Here is a 24583-nt window from a genome sequence, read left to right on the forward strand (position 1 = left end):
CCCAGATGGTAGTCCTCCCACAGAGCTGGCCTGGACTTCTGAGGAATAGCAGGAGGGAGGGCGTCTTGACTAGGATGCCTATGCCCACTAACTGGAGCCTGGTTAATGCACGTGTTGTGGTACACTATGTCTGGGATGGCACCTGAGTCTCTTTCCCAACAACCTCCTTGCCCACAAGGTCTGCTGTGGCTAGCCCGCAGACCACATTCTGATGTACAGGAATGCAGATGAGACTGGAGGGATGGCTCAGCGACTAAGAGCACTTGCAGCTTTTACTGAGGACCGGCTCCAACCTCAGTAGGTCAAAAACTCCTGTAACTTTGGCTTCTGTTGGGTACCTGCATGCATGTGATGCACATAAACTCACACACAGGCACACACACATTCTCATCAATGTTTCAAGCTCTTAAAAAAAGTTTGTTCCCCTCAGAGGCTATTAGGGAGTTTTAAAAATTGGGTCTCCCCAGCCCTTCCTAGCGCCCCTATGTACCCACCAAACCTCACACCCTGTAAACGAATGGAGCACCGGGGTTTGTTTTTCTCTCTTTTAATTTGAAATAAACCTTTAAGCAGTTTCCAAGTCAGGTCAGCCGTGACGTGTACCACGGATGTGTAATGATTCTCATCTCCGACGATCAAGTCTCACAGCTGGGAGTGCCTCTCAGGCCAGGAGAGTGCTTTCCCCCTCTCTCTCTCTCTCTCCCTCTCGGCAGCTGCTCCAGCGTTGGCTCCAATCTGCCGTCCATCTGGCAGATGCTGTCCCAGAAGTTCCTCCAGAAGGTTCAATTCCTTAGTTTCAGATGCTGAGAAAGGTTCTCTCAGATATGTCTTCCAAGAGCATTAAAGACTGAATATACAGCTGGGCCACAGAATGGAAGTGTCTTCAGTGACCTCAAGAATGTGTGTGTGTGTGTGTGTGTGTTGATGTTTTCAGATGTGGCCATATGTGTGCATGGATGGATGGATAGATGGATGGGTGGGTGGATGGGGTATGTGTGGACTCTCCCAGATGCTCCAGTTCTGGAAAGTTCTCATTATACAGTACAGCACTGTACTCTTCCACAGCTATCTGGAGACCGGTCACTGCGCCCAGGTGGGTCCTACTGATGTGAGTGGCCCTGCTGTCCCTGGCTGTGGCTGCTGCTGCTGCCCTTTGTGTCTCCGTGAGTTGGAGCCCGGCTCCTTGCTGTTCTTCCTGGCCGGATGCCTGTTGGCATTCTCCCTCCGGCCCTGGCCCCCCTTCCTCCTCTTCTGCCCTGCAACAGTTGGATAGTGGAGGAAAATCAACAAAGGATATACAGACACTCTGTGTGCCCAGGGCTCCTCAGAAGGCCACGGCAAGGAAACAGGGTAAGAAGGCAACAGGAAGTCACCTCAGTGCCTCCTCAGACTGCAGCCTCTTCAGGGGACCTTACAGCATGAGTCCACCCCACTCCTCAGTGCACACCAGTCAGCCTCCTTCTCTTCAGCCCTTGTACCCTAAAGACCCTAGAGCATTTCCTAGCTGTTCAGGACAAATGGGACAGTCCCCACTTCCACTCCCTGCCACTCATCAGCCACCTCTGAGATCAGGCAAAGTGGGCAGCATCTACTTTGTTGCCAACTGCAGGCTCTGTGGCTTTATCTGATTGGGTCCAAGTTTCTGGGGCTTAGGTGACCCCTCTGCTCTCTGAGGACCCTCCTAAAATGAGCACCCTCAAGAAATGGGACAGCTACAAGGATCATGCCTTCAGCTGTTACTAAATCCTGCCACACAGCATCCCAGGGCACTCTCCTGAGCCAGGATATGCTCTCAGCTTGCACAGCATGGGACATGGATGTAACTGGTCCCTGGGATGCAGAGGCTGCAGCTCACCCTCTGGACAAGGCGTCCTGCGCACGGTACACTTGCGGGTCTCTTTGGTGTCGGAGCAGGTGGTGTGGTCTCCCCCGGGAGCATGGAGCACTCTGCGTGTCCGCTCTTCTGATCCCTTCCGGAAACCGCACAGCTTCCTCTTCTTGGAGCAGGGCCCCCACGGGGACCACTCGCTCATTTCACATTGTGCTAATAAGAGGTGAGGTAGGAGGGAGGGAAGCAAGAGACAGAGGAGCCACCCCTCTTGCCCGTGAGTGCCCTTACCGACCCAGCCTCAGTTCAGACCTCAAGTCTGAGCTCCTTAGCCCAGAGGCAGAGAACCACGGGGAAAGAACCCCAAAAGGTTGTTCCAGAAGGAGAATGTAGTTGTGTCCAGCCCTTGTGTCCCCCCCCGCCCCCCTCCCCTGTGGCCAGACTTCTACCATCCTCTCTGCTCTGGGCCCTCTGCCTCCAGCCTTACCAGGACTGCCGCACTCCATGGTGCTGTTAGCGGCTGTAGAGCCCTCAGGGCAGGCTGGATAACAGCGACCCTTGTGCAAGTACAAGCCCTCCTGACACTTGGTGCAGAAGTTGTGGCTGAAGCAGGCCTCACAGTGCTCGATCTTGCATTCTGAGGACAGAAGTAGAACACAGTCTGGCCCGGGCCAGGACGGGCACATTCTTTTGTCCCCAGTCCCAGAGCCCACCACTCACACCCACTCAAAGAGGTCAGGATCTTGATCTAGGTTGGGATTCTGACAGAGGAATCTTTCACATTGGAGGGGCATCTAAGTAGCCACTCCTGAGTACTGGCTGGGATTCTTGCCAGCAACAACCCAGCAGAACCCAAATGGTCTCAGATCTTGGGACTCAATAGGAGGTCCAAAGTTTTCAGGGGAGAAGAGAGCCTTCTGAGCTTGGGACAGACAGACAGACAGACAGACAGACAGACAGACAGGACTGTTTCAGCATTCCAGAGCCCTCCTAAAAAAGAGTGGAACTGAATGGGAGAATGAGCCCCCAGGCAGCACTAGTGTGGCACCCCTTCCCATATTACTGGGCACCCACAGCACCCCAGTACTGGGTCTCCTCTTGCCCAGAGCAGAGACAATACACTCAGAAGAGTGGGCACCATCCCAGGGCAAATTCCTCTCCCTGGGCAAATCCAAGTTCCAGGAAGCCCTGGATTGGACTCCAGGGTCCCTCCCTCCCTCCTCTTGCCAGCTCCCTCCTTTGCGGGAGGTGGGCAGAACGGGGCTTGGCTGGGAACAGACAGGCCTTCCACCATCTCCCTTTCCAGACTGGGTGGTACTGGCTTCCTCCCAGTCTCGGGCACCCGAAGCTCCAGCTTCCAGTCTAGCCAGACTCTGACACATCCACGAATCCCTCCTTCCCCCCAGTGTCCTGAAGATCAAGAGGGCCACTCCAGGGCCCACCTCACCTTACCGAGCTACCCACCTGCCTCCTGCTCTACCTTTGTCCCAGTGGCTTAGTTTCAACTTTGCCTCCCCTCCTAATTCTTCCCTTCTGCCCACCCCTCCCCCCACCTTGCCCAAGATGCTTAGCCGCCTAGGTTTGGTTGCCGGTACAGTAAGAACCAAAATAACAATAGCAACTACCATTTATCGAGTGCCAGACACCAAGAGGTTTATAGGTGTGTCTCCCAACAACCAGAGGGGGAAAAGCTAGCACTTCCAACTTAAAGATGAGCTGTCAGGAGGCTGAGATTCACTCAAGATCATACAATGAGTTGGTAGCCAAGCTGAGATCAGAACTCAGAAGACTTAGGTGACTGCCAGGTATTCGCCCCCTCCCCCTCCCCCTCCCCCATCACTTCTAAGTTATCAGCTCTAAGAACCTAAGGTCCCTTCTGCCCAGCCTCCCTCCAAAGGCTTTCATGAGACTCAGTGATCCGAGATCTGGAAATGACTTCTGCAGTTCGAGGCACTGAGCTAAGAAAGGAAACACTGGGACGGGTTACGTGTACCAATTTACTGGATGTCCCCCAGAATGTCACAGAGATGGGATGGAGACAGGATAGCATGTGCCTTACAACACATAGAACTGTGCCTGGGGTGAAAAAACAGAGCCAGAAGCCAAGGGGAGTTGTAAGAGAGCACAATGGCCAGACAGGGACTTCCCCGAAGCCAGGGAAGAGCTGACATGGGGTGACTAAGCAGCAGGAGTTGTGGGTCTCAGAAGCATCCTGGTGTCTGTGGTGCAGAGGGTGGGCTGGAAGACAGAAGAACCGGCTATGGAAATGGGGTGGGCGACAGGTGTTGGGAGCTGACAATGGGGGAGGGGTTGTGCTTAGTGAGTGGGTTAGGCAGCACAGTGAGAGACTAGTTTTTGGGTCTCTGGCTTGACAAATGAGTTGCAACACTCAGAGTGACCGCGGAAACAGAAGTAGGTGCAGATATAGAGAGAGGAGGATGAGGTTCTGGTTTGTACACTGTGGGATTATGGGAAGGTGTCTGCCGGGCAGTTAGTTGTATATTTGAATCAAGAGCCCCACCCCTTTCCTATGCCTGCTCAACACTCCTCACTGGCCAAAGCACCATCCTCCAGGGTCTGGGGCCTCTCCAGCCCCTGCCCCCACACACTCACTGATGCATTTGTTCATGTCGGGGTTGCGGGCATCAAAGTATCCAGGCGGGCAGGACGGCAGGCAGACGCCCACCTGGCGGATGTCGTTCCTCTCCAACAGAATGAAGAGCTTGGGCGAGCACTTGAGGCAACCGTTGACTTCCGAACAGAGCTCACAGCCCTTGGCACAGGCTTGGCTCCCCTCAGCACTGACTGCAGGGTAGAGAAAGGATGAAAAGGTGGCTGGCGAGGAAACCCCATATTGCCAGGCTCCCTCAAGGATGGGATATGATCCTTTTGGGGCTTCATTGCACAAAGGGAATGTGCATCTTAGAAGGTGGGGCTAGGCGAACAGCTGTGTGCAAGGCCGCCTTAGGCACAAGCCCAGGAGCCCCTAGTGTCGATGTCTAGATCTGTGCCCCCAACTTCCTGGCTCCAGCTCACCCTGAGGCTATCGACTTGTTCTTTATCCCCAGAGATGAAAGTTAGTACATCCTTTTAACTTATCCTGAATCTCTCCAAGAGGAGGAAACTTCAGCCTAAGGTACCCAATGTAGGTTCTCAATTGCTGGTAAAGTTTAAAGACCAAGAGGGACCCTGGGTTAAATGATCCAAGGAGAAAGACTGAAAGACAATTACAATAGCCTATGCCTAAAATAAAGGTCTAAACTTGAGGGACTTTGCTTCCTTAGAGATGTTTGACCACCTTTCTTTTTCTTTCTTAAGGACTGGGTCTCTTGTAGTCAGAAGATGTCATTGAAACTCTGCCCTCCCGCCTTCACTTCCCGAGTACTGGGATCCCAAGCAGGTGCCACTGCATCTGGTCTATGTGGTTTGGGGACCAAACCCAGGGCCTTACTCAAGCGAGGTAAGCTCTCCACAGAGTTAAATCTCCAACCCTAAGGACGTGTTTTAAAAGATTTAATTTTTACTTTATGTGTGTAAGTGTTTTGTCTGCTTGTATATATGTGTGTACCATGGGCATGTCTGGAGGCCTGGAGGGTCCCGGACTGTTGTGAGCCACCATGTGGGTGCTGGGAACTGAATGCAGGTCTTCTGCAAGAGCAACAAGTGCTCTAAACTGCTGAGCCATCTCTCCAGTCCCTAAGGACTTTTTTGATCATTACAACCAGAGAAGTGAGTGGCTACTGGCACCAAGAGAGTAGAAATAAGAGAAGTCTTTGATAGTTGGGTGGTGGTAATGCATGCTTTTGATCCTAGCACTCAGGAGGCAGAGGCAAGTGGATCTCTGAGTTTGAGGCCAGCCTGGTCTACAGTTCCAGAACAGCCAGGGCTACATGGAGAAATCCTGTCTTGAAAACAAAATAAAAAATGGAGAAGCCCTTGAGCATTCTCCAGTGTGTGGACCAACCCTGGACAAAAAGAATGACATGGTCTAAAATGTCTGTGATGCTGAGGTTGAGACATGCTGGTCCAGGGTTGTCTTTGAAGGCAGTGTGATGCTCCACAGGTCTCACTCTGAGCCTTCACTAACTGTTCAACCCGCGCTCACCCATCACCTTCCATGTGCCATGTGTGTGAACTCAGGGGTTAGGCATCAAATGAGCTGAGCCTCTCTGCAGAAGGACTGGCCTTCTATGGGGCAGGCACCCATCCATATGTGAGCTCTGGTGGTCCCCAGCCAGCAACACCAGACTCAAGGGTCGGGGGAAGGCCAGCATGGTGGCTTATGCATGTAATCCCAGCATTCTGGTAGATGAGGCAGGAGGGTTATGAGTTGGAGGTCAGACTAGGGCAATAAAGCAAGATATTGTCTTTTTTTTAAAAAAAAGGATAAAACAAGAGAGAGAGAGAGAGAGAGAGAGAGAGAGAGAGAGAGAGAGAGAGAGAGAGAGAGAGAGAGAGGAGAAGGAAGAGGAGGAGGAGGAGGAGGAGGAGGAGGAGGAAATGGAAGGAGAAGGGAGAGGAGGAAAGAGAAGAGAAAGGACTCAAGAGAGGAGCCATGGGCCCCTTCTTTGAGGATCAGTAGAAATATGTCTTCTATTGAGTAGAATTGGGAGTACTGAGAGGAACAAGACATGAGCGGAGCAAAGGGCTGTGCAGATCATGTGGGGGAGGGAATGGTAAGAGATAAGGTATCTTCTCTCTGCATCACACTAAGGAACTTCAGTACCGTGGGCAGAGTTTCCCTTCGAGAGACCTTGACCTCTGCACAGTATTCTTTTAGATGCTAACAGGAGGATTTGAGGGAAAGGTTATCGACATCTATGAGACCTGAAATCAGTGTGTGAAATGAACCTCAAACAGATTGCTTGTCTATCTGATTTATGTGTAGTATGGTGTGTGCATGTGAGTGTGCAGGGGTACACCCCACACTCGTGTATATGGAGGCCAGAGAAGGACCCTGACTGTACTCCCCCATCACTCTCTGCTCCGTGGCTTTGAGACAGAGTCTCTCATTTGCCCTGAAGTTGGATATTTTGGCTAGGCTCGATGACCACTGAGTGCTCACGGTCTGCCCATCTCTGTCCCAGAGGGACAGAGCTACAGATATGCACAGCAGTGCCTGGGTTTTGTTTTTTGTGGGTCCTGCGGATTCAAACCCAAGTCCCCATGCTTGTAGAGCAAGCCACTGAGCCATCCTCCCCCGACCATTTGTTTTTCAGCTAGTAATAATAATAATAGCAGCAATATATTACTAATAATATTACTAGTAGTACCAGTAGTAATAGTATTATTACTATAGCAGTAGTGGTAGTGGTAGTAGTTGTGGGTGGGTGGGTGGGGTAGGGTAGGTGAGGGGGCGGTATGCACGTCTATGCCACTATACTTGTGTGGCAATCAGAGGACAACCTTCTACCTCTAAATGGGTTCTGAGGATCAAACGCCAGCCATCAGGCTATGAAGCAAGTGCCTGTGCTTCTCAGGGATCAAATTATGATCATCGGGTCTGCTAGTGCCATCTTGCTGCCTCTGCTTTTAAATTTTCACTATTTTTAAATTTTACTATATTTTAAGTCTTTCTTATTAAGGGGAAGGAGGAGTTGGTTTTGTTTTTGTTTTTGTTTTTCAGGACAGGATTTCTCTGTACAGCCCTGGCTGTCCTGGAATTTGCTCTGTAGAGCAAGCTGGCTTTGAACTCTAAGACCCACCTGCATCTGCCTCTGGAGTGCTGGGATTAACCCCGCTCTTATCTTGGTCTTTTTGATTCAGGGTCTATACTATGAGACCTGACTATCCCAGGACTTGTATATGACTATACTGGCCTTGAACTCATAGACATCCATCTACTGCTGCTTCCCAGTGCTAGAAGTAAAGGTGTGCACCACCATGCCCAGCATTTTGTTTGTATTTTGAGCAAAGGTTCACTATGTAGCCCGGGCTGGCCCCAAACTCATGGTCCTCTGGCCACAGACTCCAGTGACCTGGGATAGCAGACATCACTACTTCAACAGAATCCTTCCCTGCTGGGCCTTTTGCAACCCTGAACACAGACCTGTGCAGTGACTTCTTGGGAGGGAACGAGAAAAGAAAGATGCACTTCCCAGACATTTAGGCTGCAGACCACTTGCTTTTGTTTGTTTCTTTGTGACATGTTTGCTCATGTAGCCCAAGCTCTCTTCAGACTCCCTACATGGCCAAGGCTAGTCTTGAACTCCAGCTTCTTCCTCCTGAGTACTGGGATGCCAGGCTTGTGCCACCACATCCAATTTTACAAGGCTCTAGAAACTGAACACAGTGCTTTGCACATGCCAGGGAAGCCCTCTACTAACCAAGCTAGATCCTCAGCTTTGTCCTTTCCCTTTTGAGATGGGGGTGGGGGGCGGTGCCCAAGCTATCCCAGAACTGCTATGTAGCCCAGGCTCCCTTGAACTTGAAACAATCCTCTACCTCTGCCTTCCAAGTGCTAGGATGACGGATGTGAACCATCATACCCCTCCCACTGTCCATATCCATTGTCCTTTTTACAGATGAGGACATGAAGAGGTTAAATGACTGGACCATGATGCCTCAGTCAGTCAGTGTTCCAGGCATGGGGAATGCAGCCTACGAGAGGCAAATAGAGGCTGATTGGGGGAGCATGGGAGCCACGAGCATGGCTCAGTGACTTCTTTAATGTGAAACTTGTTCGCATGGAGTCAGCAGTACCGCGTTGGCAAAATTGAACATTGTTTGCGTTTTGCCTGGCCTGCTCACTGCAGGGGCAGCTACACGGCAGCTCTGCGGGGTCTTTAGGGCTTGACTCTGCGCGCCAAGCGTGTGCGGTCAGTGTAGCGTTTAGGAGCTGCTTTCGTTTCGTGGGAGGTTTTTTGAATCACGGACATTTGACTCCAGTTTGTTTCAGACTTGAGTGCTTACCCTGTGACTTTGCCTTAGCATGAATGGCTGAGATGGCCCGGGTGTCCCTCCTGTAGCTTTATGTGACTTTGCCTTAGCATCAATGGCTGAGATGGCCCGGGTGTCCCTCCTGTAGCTTTATGTGGTTTCAGTCCTATTTTTCTTTTGTTTTTGCTTTCAGCACTGAGGGACGGTACTGACCTTCCGGTGTTGGTAAGCCCATTACCACTGAGCCACATCCCCAACCTTCTTTTTACTTGAGATAGAAGCTCACTAAATTGTCCAGGTTAGCCTTGGACTTGCCCTTTAGTCCAGGTTAGCCTTGCATTTTTCAAGCCTCCTGTCTCAACCTCCCAAGTATTGGGATTCTGGGCCTATATAATATGGGTCAGCTCTTGATAGCAAGATTTCAATATTCAGTCTCTCTGCTTGGCCTCTCTGTTAAGAACAGATTTGTGTCATGAAGTCATGACGAACACCTTCAGTCTTAGCACTCAGCAGGCAGAGGCAGGTGGATCTCTGAGTTGGAGGCCAACCTGGTGTACAGAGTAAGTTCCAGGACAGCCATGGCTGCACAGAGAAACCTTGTCTCAAAACAAACAGACAAACAGATTTGCATAGACTTCCTCAGAGCCCCTGTGTTCAATGTCCACTCCACCAGCCATGCTACCTTTTTCTCTGTTGACATTGGTATTGGCTAAGGAAGTGTGGTACACCCAGAGTCAGCGGAGGAGGAATGGAGGGAAGATGGCAACACCAGCAGCCAGAAGAGAAGCAAGGCCAGATCCAGAAGGACCTCAACTCTATAGGAGGCATAAAGACTCTAGCTCAAAGGCAGGAGAAAGGCTGATGGGAGCCATAGTTGGGCCTTCACTTTAGAAGGTTCCCTCAATGGGCTTTTAAAGAGGTGGCAGAGAAGAAAACCGGAATATACCCAGGTCAAAAAACTCTCTAGAAAGGAAGGCGGAGGCATCACACACCTCTCTGGAAGCCAAGGCAGGAGGATTTGCAATCTGAGGCTGGCATAGTGAGAACCAGCTTCAAACAGCAGTGAGCTGGGGCAGGATGGAGAGCCAGGGAAGAGGCAAACAGAGCTGAGATCTGCAGGGGGCAGATCCCGATACCAGGTCCTAGGTTGTGGTATGAAGGACAAAACACAAGTTAAGGTGGCTTTGAGACAATGAATTTGCTTTTGATTTTTTTGTTTTGTTTTGTTTTGTTTTTTCTTTTGTTTTTCGAGACAGGGTTTCTCTGTATAGCCTTGGCTGTCCTGAAACTCATTCTGTAGACCAGGCTGGCCTCGAACTCAGAAATCTGCCTGCCTCTGCCTCCCAAAGGCTAGGATTAAAGATGTGTGCCACCACCACTCAGCAAGACAATGAACTTGTGTATCAGGGTAATCGCTGACCCTTCACTGGGTCAGAAATCCCAGGAGAAGAATGGGCTTGGGTGGGAACGTGAGAAGGAGCTTAGTCATGCTGAGAGGGCAATCCCTGTGAGACACTCAGGAAAGGGGGCCACCAGGCAGTGGAGCCTGTGGGACTGGAGCTCAGGAGACACAATTTATCAGTAGATTGACTGTGGAGACAGCCATCCAAGGCAGAGTGGGACACTGGGCACGGTGTTGCAGGACTATAATCCCAGCACTTGGGAGGTAGCGGCAGGAGAATCTGGAGTTCAAGGCCAGTTTTTGGCTATGCAGCAAGTTCTAATCTAACCTCAGCTAGGCTACAGGAGACCCTGCCTCAAAGAAACCCAAACACCAATCAAAACAACCCACCCCCACATGCACACAAAAAGACAAGCACGTGCGTGAACAGCCAGTGGGTTACAGCACCAGGGGCTCTCAATCTCAGGGTTGCTGAGCAAACATCCTGGATAGCAGATATTCATATTACAATTCATAACAATAGCAAAATGACAGTTATGAAGTAGCGACAACATAATTTTATGGTGGGGGGGTCATCACAACAGGATGTGTATTAAAGTGTTGCAGCATCAGGGAGGTTGAGAACCATTGGTCTGGAGACTGGGAAGAGAGCTAGACATCCAAGAGAAAGACAGAAAAGGAAGAGGTTAGCCTTGATGAATCCAAACTGAGAGACCAGGAAGTGTTCTGAAAAGCATCCTGTATCACAGGAGCCATGAGAAGAGAGCACTCATTGGAAGAGGAGGTACCAACAAGCCCAATGCCTGAACGACAAGAATAAGGAGCAGGTGTGATTGGTAGCCCCACTGGGAGTGGTTTCAGTATGGGAGGCACATAAGCAACAGAGTAACAATAAAGAGAAGTAACACTGTTGCTTTCCGGAAGAGTGGCTGTGGAGGAGCAGCGGCTAGTAGGATGACGCCCCCAGCGGTCCCTGTCCCCCACAGAGAAGCAGAGAGTGAGAAGGAGGTTAGGAAGAGGTAGAGGAGGATCTTGGGGAGGTGCAAGCTGGGAGGGGGGGGCGAGGAACCAAATTAAAAGGTGGGAAATCCACATGGACTACGCCTTTAATCCCAGCACTCAGGAGGCAGAGGCAGGAAGATCTCTGAGTTTGTGGCCTGTCTGGTCTACAGAGCAAGTTCTAGAACAGCCAGGGCTATACAAAGAAACACTGTCTCAAAAAAACCTAACCAAACAAACATACACAACAACAACAACAACAGAGCTGGGGACTGAGCAGAAGAGAAAGCTTCCAGAAGCAAGGGGAAGAGAGCAGTCAGCACTCAGGAGGACTGCCCTGAGCTCCATCTTGAGGTGCAGAGACTTTGTCTCAAAGAAATGGGGGAGAGGAAGAAAGCGAAGTGTGGGGTGGGTAGGATGGAATGCCAAGACTCAGAGGCATTCAGAGGCAGAGAAATTGATGGAGTGAAGAAGACCTGAAGAGACAAGAGAGTCAGGATTCAGAGATCAGGTGGCGGGATTGGCTGGGTTTGAGGAGGGTCCAGAAGCTGACATGAGGGCTATGGGGCCCTCAAAGGTTTGAAAGCTCAGATGTAGGGACTCAATGATGGGCAGGGGTCAGCTTGGTGAACCAAGGATAGAACAGGAGTCCCCCAACCAACTCTCAGCTTCGGGAGACTTGAGAGTGGGAGGGGTACCCACAACTGTGGGAGGGGGCTCCACAGAGGCAGGATTGTCTCAAACATGGGAATATGATCTTGAATGGAGGATCCAAGGAAGGGGATGGGCATTTGGTGGATGCATAGAGGATACAATAGAGGAGGGGTTAGGGCTGTAACTCAGTGGGTCCAATGTTTCCCTAGCATGCAGGAAGCCTGGGCTCCATCCTCAGAATTACACCAATCCAATGTGGTTCTGCAAGTCTGCAGTTCCAACCCTGGAGAGGTGGAGGCAGGAGGATCAGAAATAGAAGGTCTTTCTCAGCAGCCTGGACTATTTGAGACTGTCTCAAAAAGAAAAAGAAATGAAAAAGAAGAAGACAAAAGCAAAAGAGAAGCTGAAGTTCCTTCCCCAGACATTCACTGCATGGCTAACAGGTTCCCAGGGCTGCTGGGAGCTGACTGCCAGGGTATAGAGACAAAGGTCTGGCCAGCAGTATGGAAGCAGGATTGGCCCGGTGACAGAGAGTTACAGGGGAGTGGCACAGAGTACTCACCCCTAGCCAGCTGGCTAGGGACCGGAAGGGTCGTGTGCCTGGAGTTCAACAAGGTTTTGTCGAACTGGCAAGGAAAGGGACCTGATCCTCTACCTCCTGCTGCTCTCTGTGGTGCCTGGGCCTAGGGCTGCCTGGGGGAGAGGCTCAGGCTTGGGGGGTTGGGTGGGGGAAGCTTAGAAAGGACACCAGTCTTTCCCATTTACACCCCCACACACCTTACCCCCCAGCCTCCTGCCTTCTGCCTCTGCTCTGGAACCATTTGCTTCCCAGGCACATTTTTTTTTAAAAGTTCTGGGTATGGATGTTTTGCCTGCATGTATGCCTGTGTGCCATGTGTATGCCTGGTGCTGGAGGAGGCCAGAAGAGGGTCTTGGGTCCCTGAAACTTGAGTTGCAAATGGTTGTGAACTTACATAGATGCTAGGAATCGAACCCAGGTCCTCTGCTAATGCAACCCCTGCTCTTCACTGCTGAGCCACCCCTCCAGATCCTCAAGTCCCCTTTTCTGGCCACATAGGCAAGGCTGCGCCTCCATCATTGCTGCTCCTATCTCTGGCCCCTGTCAACCCTATGTAAAAGCCATTCAAGCTCTAGTTGTGGCAGTAGAGGCTTGCCTATCCTGTGTGAGGCCCAGGTACCTATGCTCAGGACAGGCAGGAAGAGGACTGTTGTTGCTATGACAACCTTGCCAGGTGGCTCAGCCAAGCCCCTCTGTGAAATACAGCTTCCAGCTCACAGTTCTTCTAAGACCACATCACTTTCCCAAGAGCCCCTTTACCAGGCATCTCTCTACAAGCAAACCTGTGGTGATCCTTGACCCCTGCCTGAAACATTGTATCACATCTAAAAGTAAGACCTCCTTCCCAGTGGCTCCAAAAGTTTCCCTGAGCTAATCCCACCCCGCTCCTCCCTTAACACAACCCTAAGTAGTAATCATTTCCCAAAACATACCACTCTTTAATCTTCTACGGCTTCCTCTAAGTTAACCCTTTAGCCTAGAACACCATGCAGTCTCCAAAGGCTTAGAACCACCTTTCTCCTCCAGGCAGTCCTCCCAGATCACCTCCCTGTAAATCTGGATGAGGTCTTTCCTGTGGTCTCCTCTCTCCAGCATCTGAATTGGTCATGGTAGATACAACCTCATGTCCTCATTTCCACTGAGATGTCTCCTCCTCCCACTAGAAAGGGCTTGGGAGGGCAGAGTCGGTCTTGTTTCTAAGTGGGAGCCGAGGGAAGGATTGGGACTCACAAGAGGTGGAGCTATCTAGTGTAGGGCTGAGGGCAGGGTGTGTTGTGGAGTCTCAAAGAGAGTGTGATGTAGGCATAGATGCTGGTGAGGACTCACTGAGTGCAGGGATGGGCCACAAGTAGGAACTGAGGAGAACTAGGGCAATGAGGGAGTCCTTGGGACTCAGGGTAGTGCTTGTGGCTGAACGCCAGACCTGGAACAGCTGAGGTGTGGTGGTGGGAAGAGAACAAGGAGATGGTAGAGGATGAGCCTTGAGGAAAGAAAACAGGAAAAGGCAACAGGGGCTCACCTTGGGAATGGGGTCAAATGCTGGATTCCCTGGGCCAGAGTGTGTCTGTCTGTGGCATGCTCATTGAGCCCAGGGGGGTTGGGAGTCCAACACAAGAGGAAGCACAGTACCCCTTAGGGGCTATAGAGTTGGTTCAGTGGTTAAGAGCACTGACTGCTCTTCCAGAGGTCCTGAGTTCAATTCCTAGCAACCACATGGTGGTTCACAACCAACTGTGTCTGATGAGAGTGACTGTGTACTCATGTATACATTAAATAAATAAATACATCTTTAAAAAAGAAAGAGGAAGCACAGTACAGACCCTCACTCACTGTATGTCACAAGGGCCAGCTGCCCTTCAGCATGCTCCCGCCCTTCCATTCCAAGGCTAACCCAGATCTCCCATGGCAGCTTCTCAGTGGCCTCTCAGTAGCCACAGCTCAAGGGAAGACTCCTTTCCCAGTGGGGAGAAAGAGCATTACCAGTAGACCTCTGTGCCCTCCTCAGCAGGGGCTCCACAGTGTGGGTACAGGTCTAGGCAACCGATACAGAGACAATGGTGTGGGGCTTCATCCCGATGAGTGGGGGTTCTGTCCTGATGGGTGCTGGCTTCTTATTGAACAGAGCCCACCATGGGAGGGGCATGTAGTCCAGGTTAGGCTCACTTTGTAGCCCAAGCTAGCCTTTAACTCACAACAATCAACAGTACTCATTACTCCTGCCTCAACCTCTCAAGAGTTACGATTACAGACTTGCACCACCATGACTATACCCTGGATTGTAGTTTTCCAGGAGTGAAAAGGGGCTGACAGAGGGGAGAGGGACAGGAACATGGACAATGGGAGGGATACAAGTGCCAGAGACAGGGTGGGATGGGCTCAGGGAGGGAAGAAGGGCTTTCTGCAACCAGGGCAGGACTGAGTAGCGGGTTCTAGAATGAGGAGGGCTAAGAAACTGGGGAAAGGTGTACTAGATATAAGGGCTGGGGGTGAAGGGTGTGAGACGCAGGGACCTGAGAGAGAGTGAGGCAAGAGAGAGGGAAGGAGATGGTCTACAATGAGTGTGTGTGTGTATGTGTGTGTGTATGTATATGTGTGTATGTGTGTGTGTATGTGTGTGTATGTATGTGTGTGTGTATGTGTGTGTGTGTATGTGTGTGTGTATGTGTGCGTGCACGCATGCGAGAACACCTGTCCCAGGCCAATGGGAATGTTTTCTTTTTTGACTCTCCCACTCCATGGGGGAAGACCATCTCTCAGACCTCAAAATCAGACACTTCCAAGTTCAAATCACCAAAGGATTGATTCTCCTGAGTGGTTGTTGACTGACACACTGGAGAGGATGACAGACAGGCAAGAGCCAGAGGCTCCTCCCAGTGCCCTTCCACACAGACTCCAGCCTTCCTCTTCCCTTCCCCCACGATACCCAGAAACCATATCACAAAATTGTCCTTGCAAACTGAAGCCTGAAAGGGACTTTATGTTTTACAAAAGTTGCTTTAAAAAGGAAAGAGGGCTGGAGAGATGGCTCAGCAGGTAAGAGCACTGCCTGCTCTTCCGAAGGTCCTGAGTTCAAATACCAGCAACCACATGGTGGCTCACACCCATCTGTACAGCGACAGTGTACTCCCAAACATAAAATAAATAAATCTTTTTTTAAAAGGAAAGAAAAAGAAAGATAGATAGAAAAAAAGGCTAGGCATGGTGGTACACACCTTTAATCTCAGCACTTGAGAGGTAGAGACAGGTGAATCTTTGTGAGCTTAAGGCCAGCCTGATCTACACAGTGAGTTCTAGGATAGGCTGGACTGTTAAAGAGAGAAACCATGTCTCCAAAAAACCAAAAACCAAAAAAAGGAGGAGGGGGGAGAGGAGGAAGAGAGAGAGAGAGAGAGAGAGAGAGAGAAAGAAAGAAATAAGCTGGAGAGGCAGTGCACCATACAAAAGTGCTTGCCACACAAGCTTGATCACATGACATTGGGTCCCCAGAATCCAAGTGAAAGCTGACCTGTATCTAAAACATCTACAGTCCCAGCACACCAATGGGGAATGGAAATTCTGATGTTCACAGGCCAGTTAGCTCGGCTTAGAGCATAGGAAAGATCCTGACCCTGTCTGACAAGGGGGAAAGGCAGGGACTGTCCTCTAAAGGTTGTCCTCAGGCCTCCACATCCATAAGTTGTGTCACAAGACCCCCCGCCCATGAACACACATGCACACACGTGCACCATTTTTAACTGTATAGATACATATAATGTTTATACGTCTATAACGTTTATACGTTTATATGTGTGCATGCCTGAGGCCCTGGTCCAACCCCTCCCCCAGCACCACCACCAAGCCCGCAGTGTACCCCTATCTCCATCCATCATCCCCCAGACATCTGGCTGTGCTCCTATGCAGTGACATGATCACCTCACAGGGGTATTTCAGGATCACCATGCAACAAGACCCAACTGATAGCACATACCATCATGCCTGGTGACCCCCACAGCACTGACTCTTGCCATGTCTGACCTAGACTCTGACATCAGTCAGTAATACACACTGCCCGGGCATCGGATGTAGCTAGTTCAAAATCAAGCATATCGAATATGTTTGGTAGCCATGGAGAGAAGCCAGCTCTACTAAATCCCACTTCAGTGCTCGTTTGTCAATTCCACTGACATGAACCCGGGTCTTACTTATGTCCACCTGTGTCCATGAGCATGTGACCTTCTGTGGGTGAGCAGGATTGTCATGCCTGTCACATGAGTAAGGTTGGCCCCTCTCTGTGCCTCAACGTCCTGATGTCTGTCTCTCTCTCTCTGGCTCCCCATTTCGGAAATGGAGGCAACTGGTTATAAATCACTAAACCACATCTGGCCCATAGAGTCCAAAACACCAGCCACAACAGAGGCATGAGGAGGAGTCCGAAGGCCTTGCTGCTGCTGCTGCTGCTGCTGCTGCTGCTGCTGCTGCTGCTGCTGCTGCTGCTGGAACCTCACCTTCCCTAACTGTTTCTTAAGCTGGGGTTTTTCTGACTTCGCCAACCCTCAAACCTCCCAGTCCCCGCTGAGTCGCTCCTGTGGAGAGTCTTGGCCCTCACTCAGCCTCCTCTGACTTGCGGGCATCAGTCCCATGAGAAAAGTGAAGCAAGGGGGAATTGGGCGAGACTTTGGAAAGACTTCCTGCCTGCATGACAGCCCTTGATGGGGGATGTGGAAAGAGGGACAAGGCCTTGGAAGGGAGAGGCCCCCACCCAGCTCTCTGGCAGGGTCACTAGCATATACTGACCACTCCCAGTACACAGTGCCCCCATTACTGCAGCTGCTGAGCAGAGGGTACGGGATGCCTGGGACAGGCCAGGAGGCTGATGCGGTAATTCTGAATTTTAGCAGGCTGTTTTAATGGGCACTGGGCTCACTGAGCTCCATGAAGAATGACTGCAAACTATTAGGGAGACTGAGGCAGGAGGATTGCTGCAAATTGGTGGCCTACACAGGAAATTCTGAGCCAACGAGGGCTATCTAGCAAGACTGTGTCTCAAATGAACAGAAGGGAGACAAAAGAGAAAGAAAAGAAAACTGGGGCTGGTGAGATGGCTCAGTGGGTAAGAGCACGCAACTGCTCTTCCCAAGGTCTGGAGTTCAAATCCCAGCAACCATATGGTGGCTCACAACCATCTGTCACGAGATCTGACTCCCTCTTCTGGAGTGTCTGAAGACAGCTACAGTGTACTTACATATAATAAATAAATAAACCTTAAAAAAAAAAAGAAAACTGGATTTGCTATTCTTCCCTCTCTTTTATAAAATATTTATTTTTAATTATAAGCATTTATATATTATAGAGATTTATGTATTTATTATACATTATATACTTATATATTTATCATATAAATATATAAATGCTTATATATTTATTACAAATATTAACAAATATTTAATAAGTGTGTGTGTGTGTATGTGTGCACATGCACAGAATTCAGAGGTGTCACATCCTGTCACTGGAATTACAGGTGGTTGTGAGCTGCCCATCATGGATACTGGGAAACTGGATCAAGGTCCTCTGTGGAACAGAACACACTTTTAACCACTGAGCCATCTCTCCATCTTGTTCATTCGTTCTTTCTTTCTTTCTTTCTTTCTTTCTTTCTTTCTTTCTTTTTTTCCTTGTTTTGGTTTTTAAAACAGAAGGTCTCACTGTAGTCCGACCAACTTTGGCATCGGAGTCACGGCAGCTCTGTCCCAGCTTCTTGAGCCAGGGCTACAGGCATTTCTTATGCTCAGAAATCTTACGGTGAGCCTTACACAGTAAGGTCACTGCCACTCAGAAGGGTGTGCTGGCTTCAGCTCGGGGAATCCCATGGGGCCTGATTTACGTTACTGGAGAAAGCTACCTCCCCTTCTCTTCTGTGCTGCTCCTGTCTGACATCAAGCAAGGAGAGCTGGGTGCCTCCTGCCCCAATGTGCAGAGCCTGTGTCCAAAGGCTTGCAGTCCAGAGAGGTGCCCTGAATGCCTGAGTCTGGGATTGGGGAATAGGGCATGCAGGGTAGGGACTCTCTCCACCCCTAGGAAGCATCACCATGGATACCCTGCAGAACTGATGTTGGGTCAGAGGGCCTCCTAGAGAGGCGTTGAGCCAGAAAGCAGAGTCTAAAAGAGGAAGGAAGGTCAATAAGGAGGGGTCGACAGACCAGTACATCTCAACAAATGAAACTGCCCACCGGATAATCCACAGTGCTCACAAAGCAGGGACAAACGCAACAGCCATCACAGAAGGAAGCCACCAGAGGCTCTCCTGTCCCGCCCATACCAAGGCCCTCAGCAGCTCAATCCCACAGGTACTCACTCCGCCTCTGTCTCTTGCCCTTGATCCCCCGGCTGCCCACAGTGATGTGTGTCCAGCTCAGAACCAGGGCCACCACGCACAGCCCAAGCCGCATAGTCACTGGCCAGCCCCGGGCCCCTGGCAGGAGGGGTGGTCTCTTGCTAAAAGGCTCTGAGGCTGGGTCAGTGGCAGGAGAGCCAGGCCCGGATCCACCATAACCTCAGCTGGGATCTGAGGGGGTTTGGAGCCGGCTTCTCCATTGGTCCAAAGGGAGGTCCTGTCCTGCTTGAATCCACCTCAGAGGGTCACATGAGAAGTCTTCTCACGCCAGCAGAGAACCACCCCCAAGATAGACCTGTGGGCAAGGAGAGAGAAGGGTTAAATCCATAGTGCCCCAGAGCCCCTAATTTACATGTCCTTGTCCTCTGGGTTTCCCTGCCCTGGACTTTGTAGAACTCAGGAAGTCTGGACACTGCTGCACATCCCCTACCAGGCACCCCTGAAGAAGAAATCTCATCTTCCTGTCTCCAAGCAACTTGCATCCTAATACTGGGGCCAGCTACCTGAGTAACTGGATCACAATGGTTACCCAAATTAAATCTATTTGTCCCCGGTGATTTCTCAATAATAGGAACCAGCTATCCTGGTCCTAATATTGGTTAGTTCTAATATTGGAAGTCCTTCTTTAAGTCTACCCTACAGACCTCATGCTGCTAGAATATCCTGACATCTGTAAAGGAGCTCTTTGTCCTCTTATGAGTGACTCCTCAGCTTTCTCTTCCCAGTGCTGAGTCACCCATGTGCCTTTCACCTGTCCCAGTCCAGAAGTTAGAGCAGGGGCCTCTAACAAGCAGGCAGACTCTGCATGGCCCTCTGGGGTTGGAGGGAGAAAAGGAAGTGAGGGTTCCCCTCCAGCCACAGAAACTCTGACACAGCAGGCCTGGCGGGCCTGGCTTTTGTGAGGGGATACAAATAGCAGCAACTGCCTGTCCTGGCTAGAGACGCAGAGAATGGCGATAATCCCCCAGCCCTGAGAGAGCTTGTGCTCTGGACCCAGCGGCCAGGGTGATGGGGGCAGGGGCACCCGTCCCTGCCTGCCGCAGTGTCTAAGAAGTTGGGCATCTGAGCTTCAGGGTTAAGGAAGGAGCAGGAGAGAGAGCTTCGTTCCCACTGACAGGGTCACGCACTCAGAGCAGTCTCTCCCCCACGCCCGCCGAGAGAGTGCACCGGCGCACCCACTTAGGCTCACAGGGTGAGAGTTTGACCTGTTCCCCCGGGGATGGGGGCGGCGGGGGGGCGAGGCTGTGCACACGGGTTAGTTGTCATTGGCCTCCTTGAACCTCGGGCTCTTCACCTATGAAACCCGGATTGGTTCTGAGTTGTTTTGGCTTACTAATGAGAAATCCGAGATACTCAGTATGGAGCCTCCAGCCCCCTCCCCTCTCCCGTTCAGCTCCTCTGTGCCCGGTCCACCCCCTGGCCTCGCAAAGAGGCCCCAGCAGAGCCCACCTGCACTGGAGATAAATCATTACCCCCTGAGGGAGTTCCGTACCTCCCTCCTCCCTCCTCGGCCTCTCCCCCTGGCTTTGAAGGCCAGACACACTCAAGTGGTTAAGCTGCCTGTGAGAAGTGTTTACATGAGCCTGATGGATCCCACCTGGTGCTGGAGCTGGAGCCAGCGGAGATGCCCCCACCACCCCTGGTGCCCCACAGCTGCCATTGCCTGTGCGCCATCCCCCACCGCCCCTATGTCACACCCCAGCCCCTATAACCATGGATATCCAACCAAGTGTACCAAACTAGAGTCCTCAGCCCCAACAGAGTCAGGGTGGGGTGGGGTGGGATGGGGTGAGGGGGCTGAATGTGGCCCCTTGATGGTCATGGGTACAGACTTCAGAGTCAGGCTGCCAGGCTTGCAAGGCCAACCCTGTTGGTGAATTAGCTGTGTTACTTTGGATTACTGGCCTAGAAGCTTCAAGCCCATTTTCTAATCTACAAGAGTCTGGTTTAGATCCAGTTTAGGTGAGCCCATCCACCGTGTGCTCAGAACAGGGTGGGCACTAGTGGGATTTCAGTTAAGGTAGTTACATTTTTCATGAATGAAGTTTCACTGTGCATTGACATTCCTATGGCCCCGGATAAAGGAATTTAACATCCCCTGAATCATCAGGGTAGCATGCTAAATGCAGAGCCCTGGCGTGCAGTTGCCACATTTGCATGTCTCTGTGGTTTGGTGGCCCTAGTCCTGAAGCTGTCACCTCTCAGGAAAGCCTGTGTCAGATAGGATGCTAGGATTGGGCAGCTCCGGCCCACCAGTCTTGTGCCTGCAAACACTGCCTCAAACAAGTCTGGGATCAAGTCTATGTCTTTGACTTTGGCTTCATTCTGTGGGGTCCACCACTCAGGAAAGCTCTCCCAGCTGTCTCCGTACTCTTGGTGCCCACAAAAGGGCACAAGGTACTTCAAGACCAAGGGCTGAGCAGCCCAGCCGATGGCAGGCAACTCCTAGCCCACTCCTTTCCCATCCTCCCAGCTTCGCCCCTGGCCTGCCCCTGCCACACTCACCAAGTCCCTGGAGTCCCTACCAATGAGAACTTCTTCCCAACCCCCACCAAGGTCTTCAGGAAACCTGTCTCTGCTTGGCATGGAGAGGAGGGACAGATGTGAGTTTCATTGGTCCAGGGGGCGCTCGCTGACTTCCCCCTGGAGTGGAAAGAATCTCAAATACTTTCAGGCACTGTGTATCTTTATCTCAAACCAAGCAAATGAGCTAATAGTTCATCCACACCAGGGAGTACAAGCAACAGACAGGAGCAGTGCAGTGTGGGTAAAGAGCTGAGCAGTGAAGGTGTATTTGCCACAGCTGAAGGCAGTCTCAGACCTGAAACAACGGCCCAGTATAGCCAGGCTATCCGACAATCTGCTGGAGTGACTATTAAACACAGGGCAGGTCCTTAGACTGTGGTACCAAGCTCCCGAGGGCCACAGATTCCTGTCTCTGAGGTTCCCTTTGCCTCCAGCTACTCTGGGTCCCTCCTGGGCATTCACGGGGACACTGACACTCGGGAGGACAGGGAGAGGAGCCAGGAGCAGAGGGTGGACTTTTAAATACCCTTGCTTGTTTCTACCATAATTTCCGATATACTTTGGGTGTTGAATTGCTATAGCTCACAAGTTCACTTGGGAGGGCTCACTACACCACCCCGTGGGAAAGAGCAATGAGCATCATTCAAGGCCCCAGGCGCTGGTGGGGTGAGAACAACTTTGCTGGCTGGGGCAGATTCTCCCCACTTACTCTGCACCTCCTCCCACCTACAGGGGCTAGACCTTCATTTACTCCATCACAAATGAAGGAGAAAGGATTACAGGGAAACACGGCCCTGTGGAGTTAAGGACAGAGAATTTTAAAACTAATTTGGGAACTAGGTGCCTGGGTGTCCTGGAGACTGGCTTTTGCAGAGAGTTAGGGAGATTGGATCATCACAGCTCTGGGGATGGGCCAGCACAGGGTGAAGAATCTGGGCGCCAGAGACCGAGATGGCCAGAGATCACAAACTGAGGTCACATGGGTCAGGGAGGGGAGAACCTACAGGGTGGACCCACACTGAGGAAGGGGTTCCGCTGGCTGAGGGTGGAGCTGAGGGCGGAAACTCTGCCTGAGCAGGGGCGCTGGAAGAACTTTCACCTCCTTATCTGCCACAACATTGTTAAGATGAATTAGTATTCCGTCAGATGTCAGATACAGACCCCAAAATGTAAGCCACTTCGACAGCTTCTCATCAGCCAACACTCTCATCCCTAGGATCGGCAACCGGCCTAGGAATTGGATGCCAAAAGGAGCCGAAGTATTTCGGGGGCAAGGGTGGCACTGAGTGCCTGCTTGTGGAACCTGTGGGCACTGCAGAGCCATGTCAGGATCGGAGAATGTGGCTACCCCGCTGTCCCCCAAACCCAGAACGCGGAGAGAAGCTCTGCTCTGTGTGCCTGCACTGCTCACTATCCATTCATTCTAATATATATTCTCATTCTCTCTCTCTCTCTCTCTCTCTCTCTCTCTCTCTCTCTCTCTCTCTCTCTCTCTCTCTCTCTCTCTCTCTCTCTCTCTCCTCCTTCTCCCTCCCTCTCTGTGAGGCCCTGACAGGTGCCAGGGAAGCGGATCCACTGCCCCCACCCCCATGTCCCCAGCATCCCCATGAGCACTGCAAATACGCAGGATCGGGTCTCCTGTGCCCTGTCCACCCTGATGTCCCTGGGTGCTCGCAGCACACCTCTCCCCTCCAGGCCATGGTGCAGCGCATCGGCCTTCTACTGCGTCAGGCTGGGAGGAGGGACCGGGTTTACGCGAACCAGATCGGGTCGCGTGGGTCGGAGCCGAGTCGCAGCTAGGGTGCGTGGGTCGGGACTGGGTCGCTGCTCTAGGATGTGTGGGTCGCGTGGGTCGGGGTTAGGGATTCCAGATGGGGCTGGGTCGCAGCTGAGTTGCAGCTGGGATGCATGGGCAAGGCTGGGTGAGTGGGTTGGGGCTGGGGACTTGAGGCGGGGCTGGGTCGCGTGGGTCAGGGTTGGGTCACAGCTGGGTTGCCGTTGGGATGCGTGGGGGCACGGCTGGGGCGGGAAGGTCGCGGCTGGGGACTCGGGGCGGGGTGCCCCGGGCTGATGTGCGGAGGGACGACGGGATGGGGTCGGGCTCTGCGCTGCCTCCCCAGCTCTGGCTGCGCCCGGACGTGGACCCAGGACCCCAAGGCGGACGACGCGGGCCGCGGGACTCACCTGGCGCAGCGGCCGTGGCGGGGCAGCCCGGAGGGGCGAGGGCGCGGCCACTGAGTCCCGCGTTGCCGTCGGCCCCGCGCTCCGCCCGCCGCCCAGTTGCTCAATGCCTTCTCGGCCGCCAGCGCCCCGCCCGGTGCATTGGTGCTGGGGCGGCCCGCGCGGGCCCCGCAGTGCGCCGCCCGGGCTCTGCGCCCCGCGCCCGGAGAGGGGCCGGTCCCCGGCTCGCACGAGGGAGGGAATCCCCCGGCGCCACCCCCGGCCGGCCCCCCTGCCCGATCCGTAAGAAAAAACGGACTGGAGCGCCGGGCCCGGGACTCCGTAGCCCCCTCCCGCACACCAGGACTAGGGACGCGCCGTCTGCTGTGTGGCGAACGCTGCGAGCTCATGTTCCCTTTCCCCGACCCGCACCCGCTTTTCTTGGGTTAGGAGCAGGAACCCAGGATGCTTGCTAAGGCCCATGCCCTCCATCAGAATCTTGGAAAGGGGGGCAGATATAGAATGGCTGTAATGGCCCAGCCACACCCTTCTTCCCTTCAGGATCAAACCTTCAGAGCATCTGACCAGTTGGGAAGACCCCGGGAAGGAAAGTTTTCTATTAACTCCTCGCACTGGAATCAGTGTGGGCTATCCTACAATACACCCCCCAGTCCACTCCCTGCCCCCTCATCCATCGCCTGTGTGGCCAGGAGTAAGTTACTTAACTTCTCTGAGCCTCCCGGTTTTCATCTGTTTTGAGGGTTTCGTGAAATGAACGATGCCCAATTCCGGACAGGAACTCGAAAAAATGCTTGTGAGATGACAAAGTAGGGAAGGGAGGGTTCCAGACACCTGCAACGACCTAGGAGAGGTTGAATTAAACCTGCAGGGAAAGAGGGAGCCACACGCCTGCCTGAGGGTGGCAAACAGCTAAGTTTCACCCTCTCTTTAGACTGGATGGAGAGAACCTCAAACTGCAGTCTGCCCAGTTCCAGCGGAGAGGATGGGCTGACTAGGGGGGTGGGGGCGAGTAATGAAGACAGGCTGTGGAATCTCCTTAGTGGAGGAGGGAGCCCTGACAGTTGAGCCAAGGGCACGGGGTCGCTGGGAGTGATGGGAGATGGTGGTGATGCCAAGGATCTAGTGGCCCCTGGGGTGTCCCGATGGTCAAATGGCCAGGGAGGA

General features: G+C 52.2%; 1 protein-coding gene across 1 annotated transcript; it reads right to left on the bottom strand.

The window, feature by feature from the left end:
- Nucleotides 1-557: 557 nt before the first annotated feature.
- Rspo1 (R-spondin 1) lies at nt 558-23607 on the bottom strand. The gene is made up of 6 exons (XM_021161369.2): nt 23423-23607; nt 18674-19007; nt 4442-4633; nt 2316-2465; nt 1856-2044; nt 558-1256 (listed from the first exon to the last, which is right to left on the bottom strand). The coding sequence occupies exons 2-6, from the start codon at nt 18765-18767 to the stop codon at nt 1081-1083; spliced, it is 801 nt and encodes a 266-aa protein (XP_021017028.1). The 5' UTR covers nt 18768-19007; nt 23423-23607; the 3' UTR covers nt 558-1080.
- Between the last annotated feature and the right edge of the window lie 976 nt (nt 23608-24583).

The sequence above is a fragment of the Mus caroli genome, unplaced genomic scaffold, assembly GCF_978045245.1.
Source record: "Mus caroli unplaced genomic scaffold, Mus_caroli_1 scaffold_6, whole genome shotgun sequence".
Lineage (NCBI taxonomy): Eukaryota > Metazoa > Chordata > Mammalia > Rodentia > Muridae > Mus > Mus caroli.